This window comes from Salvia hispanica, chromosome 3 (genome assembly GCF_023119035.1).
Source record: "Salvia hispanica cultivar TCC Black 2014 chromosome 3, UniMelb_Shisp_WGS_1.0, whole genome shotgun sequence".
Lineage (NCBI taxonomy): Eukaryota > Viridiplantae > Streptophyta > Magnoliopsida > Lamiales > Lamiaceae > Salvia > Salvia hispanica.
Genome location: NC_062967.1, coordinates 21134624 through 21142929, shown reverse-complemented (window position 1 = coordinate 21142929; position 8306 = coordinate 21134624). Strand labels below are relative to the sequence as shown.

The 8306-nt window shown below is 29.5% G+C and overlaps 1 protein-coding gene across 1 annotated transcript; it reads right to left on the bottom strand.

Annotated features, from left to right (window-relative positions):
• Positions 1-2126: 2126 nt before the first annotated feature.
• Positions 2127-4388, bottom strand: LOC125215855 (60S ribosomal protein L23a-1-like). Its single transcript, XM_048117421.1, has 3 exons — positions 4283-4388; positions 2706-3069; positions 2127-2400 (listed from the first exon to the last, which is right to left on the bottom strand). The coding sequence occupies exons 1-3, from the start codon at positions 4293-4295 to the stop codon at positions 2316-2318; spliced, it is 462 nt and encodes a 153-aa protein (XP_047973378.1). The 5' UTR covers positions 4296-4388; the 3' UTR covers positions 2127-2315.
• Positions 4389-8306: the final 3918 nt, after the last annotated feature.

Sequence of the window (8306 nt, the reverse complement as noted above, 5' to 3'; positions counted from 1 at the left end):
GATAATATTTGAGAATACGTTTCTAATTCTGATTCATTTTGCTATCCTAACTAAAACAATAATTAGGATAAGCTAAATAATAGGGTTAATGGTAATTTAAATAATAAAGTAAAGTTAAATTGTTGTGTTTTCTATAATTTTTAAATTAAAATATTAAATCATGAAATTTCAGTTTTTTTTAATTAACTTATTCATGTACACAAAATATCATTTTTTAATAATGATATTCACAATCTCTCATACCCTAAAGGTATAGAAAATCCAAAAGTAGGCCTACTTATTCGGCCTGTTTTAGTTCTAATAGGACTAGTTGATCGGTTAACCGGTTTTAAATTTTCATATATCTTAGTACCGGAACCGATCGATTCTGGTTTGGAACCGGCCGGTTAAAAACCGATCGATTCTAGTTCCGAACCGGAACCGATGTGTAATTTTAATCTGAATTTATTTATAATTTTAAATAGTTCAATACTAAAAAAATAATAATCCAACATTTAGAAATATAACAAATAATACCTAAAAATTCAAATAAATACACAAAAAATACAAATCAACAATACAATAATATTCATACATGGATAAGAGTGATGCAAGTGTAGTAGACTAGTTTATGTTAGTAATTTTTTAATAAAAAAAAATAGGAGTTCTAAACTTTTAGCAATTTTTTAAAAAAATAAGTTTTAAAATTGAATTCCATTTTCCCCTTTTGTGGCTAAACTAATATTCAATGGAATTTCTAATACTAATTGATCTTGTTGTGACTTTTTGGTTTATAACGGAACAGTTAATAAATTATTCACAAACAGGTTAAAATCGTAGTATGTTAAATGAATTGTTACATAAATTTGTTAAAGTTAAATTTATATCATATGAAATGATATTGTATTTGTAAAAGTTCTTTTGGAAATTAAAAACAAACTTACGATGTCCTACTCATTGTAGTTAGTTCATCAAAAATCGATTGAGGAAATAATGGTAGATTCAAAGTTTTACGGTTTAAACATTTTAAATACTTCAGAAATAGAGCTCGCAAATCTAACACTATTTAAATCTAAAAAACAATGTTTCATTTCATTTTACTTTAATTCAAAATGAACCTCAATTAACCGGTCGGTTCCGGTTAATCGAGAACCGGAGAACCGTTTAAGCCCCCCTATCCAAAAGCATATGAAAGGCGAAATTAGTAAATCAGACTGCTAGTTAAAAATGAGATATACCTTATTAGAAAGAAGAGACTTACCAAAAATAGAGAAGGATAATTCTTATAAGACGGACTAAAATTAAAAAAGAAATTATTTTTTATAAGACGGAAAGACTATAAAATTAAGTTAGACTGGATATATGCTTTAGTAGCAGGGGCATGTTAGGGTGCCACCACCCCTTGAAATAACACCATACCACCATTTCTAGCCAATCATTTGTATACGTGGACGAATAATAAGCTGCCACGTGGCAAAAAAAAAATCTGGAAAAAGACGGTCAGCAATATGCTGGTCTTTAACCAGCAATATTTTTTGTCCAGCAATATCCGATACATTATACAACAATCTATAGATTGCTATATAGATTGTTGTGTAGTGTTTATAATATTATTGTGTAGCGTTTATAATATTGTTATATAAACAATGCCACGGTATCATTTTAAGAGGGATTGTCATTTTAACACAAACCTTAGTAGCATCTAACATTATTTATTACTCCTAGTAATTAATTATTCTATCTTAAGACCAGGCCGCAATTTGCTTTCCACATGGATGAAATGTGAAAATGCATAGTATAAAAAGCCTTCAAGAACCTAACCTTTTTTTTTAAGAGAACCAATCAAACATTACAATAATAATACTCCATGTCCTTTTAAAAGTAGCTGAAATGTGAAATGGAGTAGTACATAGTTTTTTTAGTAGAACAATAGAAAAAAACTATAATAATACTCCATGTCCTTATAAAAGTGAGTTTCGACAATTTTGTAAACTAACTCCCTACTACGGAATAGAAATAGATCAATCACATATAAAAGAATTTAATAAATATAAAAATAACTACTAGAATTTCAAAACTCATTCAGGCTTCATTATAGTCTAATAGAAATGCATAAAGGACATTGGGCAAACCCAAAACGAAGGATGTGACTGAAAATTATGCATTTTAAAGGCAAGCAATCAAAGAGCACAAAATTTGGACTCTGATCAAAGGTCTAATAACATAGCTAAGAACTGTAACAAAGTCAATGTAATCACGCATCTTTACAAACTTCTGGGAATGACCAGTCTTAAAAACAAAGAGCACAAATAGCAACATAAAGGAGGGCAACATCTTCAGATGATTCCGATTTTGTTGGCAACATCCAAAGCATCGTAGTCTGGCGTCAACCTCACATACGCCTTCTTCGTACCATCGGGCCTGAAACAAATAAGCTTAGTAGGATTAGAGGGCAATAGAAATGGTATAAGACATGTATAACATATACAAACAAGGTCAAATATCATGCCAAACTATTTCATTTTGCAATCAAAATCATCTGGTTTTGACAATTCCATATTGCAAGCGCAACATGTGGATAAAATCAAGAAATTTTACATGACTGGCAAATATCATTATTCAGAAACAAATATCATTACATCAAATAATAACAATTATTGAAAAAAAAGTTAAGGAAAGCCATATATCAGTTCAGGATGTATAAAGCAGGCTGGGAAATGACATACCTGATGAGTGTGTTGACCTTCTTGGTTTGAATGTCGTACATCTTCTTGACGGCGTTCTTGATCTTCTTCTTGTCGGCACGGATATCGACAATGAAAACAAGGGTATTGTTGTCCTCGATTTTTTTCATAGCCGATTCGGTGGTCAAGGGATATTTGAGGATCTGGTAGTGATCAAGCTTGTTGCGAGGGGCAGCGCTGATGCGAGGATACTTGGGAGTTCTTTCCTTGGTCAATGTTTTAGGCCGGTAGAAAGTGACCTTAGTGCGCATCTTCTTGACCTTTTTCTTGAAGGCGCCAGGTGATTTTACAGCCTTGGCTGCCTTCAAGGCCTGAGCCTTTGCATCAGATTTCTTCGTAGCATCAGCTGCGTATCATTTAAGAACAAAGTAGAAAAGCAAAGGGGTGAGAACTTTTTTACATAATATCTTTGCATAGAATGATAATAGCAAATAAAAGGAAGCTAACACATTCAATTCCACACTATCTGCATAATACTATATGAAAGTGTGAAGAAATCATCACCAAATCAAATGGAATGATAATAACAAATAAAAGGAAGCTAACACATTCAATTCCACACTATCTGCATAATACTATATGAAAGTGTGAAGAAATCATCACCAAATCAAATGGAATGATAATAACAAATAAAAGGAAGCTAACACATTCAATTCCACACTATCTGCATAATACTATATGAAAGTGTGAAGAAATCATCACCAAATCAAATGGAATGACAATAACAAATAAAAGGAAGTTAACGCATTCAATTCCACTCTATCTGCATAATACTATATGAAAGTGTGAAGAAATCATCACCAAATCAAATGGAATGATAATAACAAATAAAAGGAAGCTAACACATTCAATTCCACACTATCTGCATGATGTATGAAAGTGTGAAGAAATCAATCACCAAATCAAATGGAATGATAATAACAAATAAAGGAAGCTAACACATTCAATTCCACACTATCTGCATAATACTATATGAAAGTGTGAAGAAATAAATCACCAAATCAAATGGAATGACAATAACAAATAAAAGGAAGTTAACGCATTCAATTCCACTCTATCTGCATAATATATGAAAGTGTAAATCAATCATCAAATCAAATGGAATGATAATAACAAATAAAAGGAAGCTAACACATTCAATTCCACACTATCTGCACAATACATGAAAGTGTGAATAAATCAATCACCAAATCAAATGGAAATTGATTTTAAACTAACTCCCAAGTATGTCGGTCACCACAATCAATAGTTTACGACTTCTAACAAAACACAACATTTTATCAGTGGCTAAACATCCTTCATATACTGCAGAGTTTTGCTTAAAAATCATAAAAATAAATCTCAAGCAACAACTAATAATGGCTGTAGATCAGCTTATAATATTAATAGGAAACTACATCATCATTTTGCTATCCTAATTCCAAATTTTGCATTTAGTAGTTTAAAACAAATTGGCACCATTCAAATCAACAAAAAAAACTACGATCTACAAATAATAAACAACGAATAACCGAAAACATATTCGAATTGTAGAGATTAAAAGACGAAGAATTGCAGACCTTTTGGAGCCATTTCTCTGGTGCTGGCTGTGGAGGAGAGTGGCGTTCTAGGGTTTTGGAGGAGAATGGGATCTAGTTTATAGGGCTTTTTAGGATTGGAATATGTTGAGATCAGGCCTATTAAAAAATACAAGTCCGGCCCAAGTAATATTTCATCAAAATTGTTGATGGAAATTGTTTGGATTACATATTATGATAGGTTTCAAGGTAAAATAAAATAATGAGTATAACTCTCAAATAATGAATCAAAATAGTATAGTACTACATTTTTATGTAAATTTTAGAAAAATTACTACTTTTTTCTTATAACTATATAGACTCTTTCTATTTTATTCAGTCTCATGAAAATAGTACATTTCTATTTTTGGTGATTTCTTTTACTTTAATGAGGTGAACCATATTTTCCACTAATATACTCTTATAACTTTTTCTTTTTCTCTATCATACTTAATTAATTATGCATTAAAACTCGTTTAGTTCCAAAGTCTCTATTTTTATAGGACTGAAGGAGTAAGATTTAGAAGTTTGAAAAATAATGTGAAAACTGAAACAAAATAATGAGAATTACCACATTTCAGGCCAATTGTCCGTGCACTAGTTAATTTTAGGTCATTTTTGTGGTGTGTCTAGTCAATCACAATTGTAGAAAGAGGAAAAGAAGAGAAGTAATATTTCACCTATTGTGATTGGTTAGCTAGACACGCAATATGGCACAATGTCTGAACCACTATATTTTACTCAACAAACAAGAGGCACAACCAATTATATTCAACTAATAAGTTATAAGAGGCACAACCAATTATATTCCGCACTATTAAAAATATTATTCACTTCGTTAGTTTTACATCATATAAATAATATATCATAATGAGTTAATAATAAACTCGCAACTTAGTCTTTAAAAAATAATTATATGATAATGGGTTTTAACAACCGGGCAACACTATAGGGTCCAATCGACCATGTTCTTGAGCTTGTCTATTTAATTCAATTGGAGATGACATGTGACATGTCAACACCGTTGATTAGTGGCGAATCCATGATTTTTAATTTGGGGATGCGAATAGTGTACATAGTTATACATAATAGTCAAAAAAGTATTGCTAAAAATATTACACATTGAAATATTGTTTAATTTTAGAGTAATAGATTAATAAAAAAATACATAATTATTTATTATTCTACGAATCCTCATTTCTTTAAAGCGAGTGACTACATTGGTCACAAGAAACTTAAAAAAATATTTTGCAATGAAAACAAATTGTCAAAGATCAAACGTTTTAATAACACAGAAAATAATATAAACTATTACTCCCTCCGTCCCAACATAATTTTACACAGTTTGACTTGGCACGGGTTTTAAGAAATGTAATAGAAAGTGAGTTGAAAAAGTTGGTGGGATGTGGGTCCTACTTTTAAAGTATTGGTTTTATAATAAAATGTGAGTAGGAATGAGTTAGTGGAATATGAGGTCCACTACCAAAAATGGTAAAAGTAAAATGGGTAAAATTATGTGGGACGGACTAAAATGGAATAGTGGGTAAAATTATATGGGACGGAGGGAGTACTAGAATAGAAAATATACTCATGTGTTACTATCTAAAAATAAATTGGGGTATACAATTTAAAGACTATAACATAGAATTCAAAAAAAAAGTGTGATAGGAGATATTAATCAAATGTTGTATCATATTCATAATTGGACAATAAAACTAAAATGAGGCGGCATATATCATTACCACATCACTATTTCCTAGGTGGCATAATTTAGGTTTCAATCAGATGCGAGATTACTTTACAAATTTTAATTGGAGATAGTATTAAAAGAAAAAGAGTGAACTACAAAAATAGTCCCTGTACTATGTGTTTATCTCGCAATTGAACCCTGGACTTTAAAAATATCCCAGACAACCCTAGACTAAGCGTTTATTTCAAAATTGGTCATTTTTCACTGTTCCGTGACGAAAATACCCTTTTAGGGGTTTTTGGGGGGTTTCGGTAATTTGGTCTTTTTACACTTTAAATCTGATATTATTTCAGTGATGTACTAAATCTGATATTATTTCAAAATTATCATTCTTCTTCCCTTTTTCCACCCTTCACTTTGTTTATTTATTTCAATATTAGATTTAATTTTATAATATTAAATTTTAAATTTTAATTTTTAAATATCAATAAATTTTTATTAATTATTAAAATTACTATTAAATAACAAATTAATAGTTTTAATCAAGATTTGATAGTGTCTAATATTTAATCAATAAAGTACGACGACTCGTTAGTTTTAATCAATATTTAATAGTTTTAATCATAAATAGATCATATAACACGATTTATTCTGAGATAAATATGCATCAAATGTAAGACTAATATAACTTTCATTTATTATTTTGAAAACAATCAAAATTAACTAGAAAATTTCAACAAAAATTCTCCTATATCAAATTTTTAGTAGTATCAAATTTTTAGTCAACTAATTTTTAATCACAAGCAATTATAACAACCGAACGAAGGCTAAATAGAATAGCTCTTATTTTTTTATTATGATTAATATGTATTTCTTCAATTCAGCTTAATATTATATTAAATAACAAAAATTAATAGTTTCAATATTTATAGTGTCCATGAATTAATAGTTTTAATTAAAAAATTTATTGATATTTAAAAATTAAAATTTAAAATTTAATTTTATAAAATTAAATCTAATGTTGAAATAAAGAAACAAAGTAAAGGATGACAAAAGGGAAGAAGGATGATAATTTTGAAATAATATCAAATTTAGTACATCACCTGAAATAATATCAGATTTAAAATGTAAAAAGATCAAATTGTCCAAGGCCCCCAAAACCTACTAGCCAAAAGGGTATTTTCGATCACGAAGCAGTGAAAAGGGATCAATTTTGAAATAAACGCTTAGTCCAGAGTTTTCTGGAGATAATTTTAAAGTCCAAGGTTCAATTGCGAGATAAACGCATAGTCCAGGGACTATTTTTGTTGTTTACTCAAAGAAAAAAAATGGGGGTACCACCGTCCCCCCTAGTTCTACATTCCGTCCGCCAGTGATGTGGATTGACTATGATGACGACATGCTGTTTTTGATGGAAGTGCTATGAGTAGCACGGTTGATCGTATAGTTTGATCAAGTGTTGTTGATCGAAGAAATCAAACGCTTGGCATAACACCAAATTACTAGGAGTAATAATTTGGTTGTGCGACTTAAGTATGTACAGGGGCCCATGGACAACTTAATCTATACAATATATAAAAGTAGAGTTTTTGGGATATTTAGGGAAATAAGAGAATTTTTGGAGGTGTTTAGAGAAATATCCCTTTAAAATAAATATTTAAACGAATTAAAAATATAAATGTGCGTGATTGGGAGGACTGTGAATTAAAATATATACTCCAATTTAATACTTTCTTTGTGGCAATTATAGGAATGCTTCCACGTATACTAAATAATATACTTCCTACCACCAAAATAATACTAACATTTAAAAGTGTGATTAAGTGTTAAATTAAAAATATATAATCTATCTATATAATATATAAAAGAGGGGTTTTGGAGAAATTTATGTCATTTAGATTAAAAAGTTATATTAAATTAAATATATATAATTTAAAGGTCATTAAATATATGATTAAGTGGAGTGAATGGGAGGTTTTTAGAGGAGCTTTGGAGAAATTTATGTCATTTAATTTAAAAGGTTATATTAAATTAAATATATATAATTTAAAGGTCGTTAAATATTTGATTAAGTGGAGTGAGGGGGAGGTTTTTAGCCTTCATTAAAATATTATAAGTTTTGGATATAAATTTAAATATTTGTAAATTTTGGATGATAATTATTGAATATTACAAAATCTTTCCTTCAATTTGTTTTTTTAACTGCCCACCATAACTTAAAAGCATGTAACCGCCGGTTGTGGTGGGGGGAATCATTAAAAATTAAATATATTATCTTAATTATGCATCATATTCATATAGATTATTAATCATGATGTGTTTAGCAATTGCAGGATA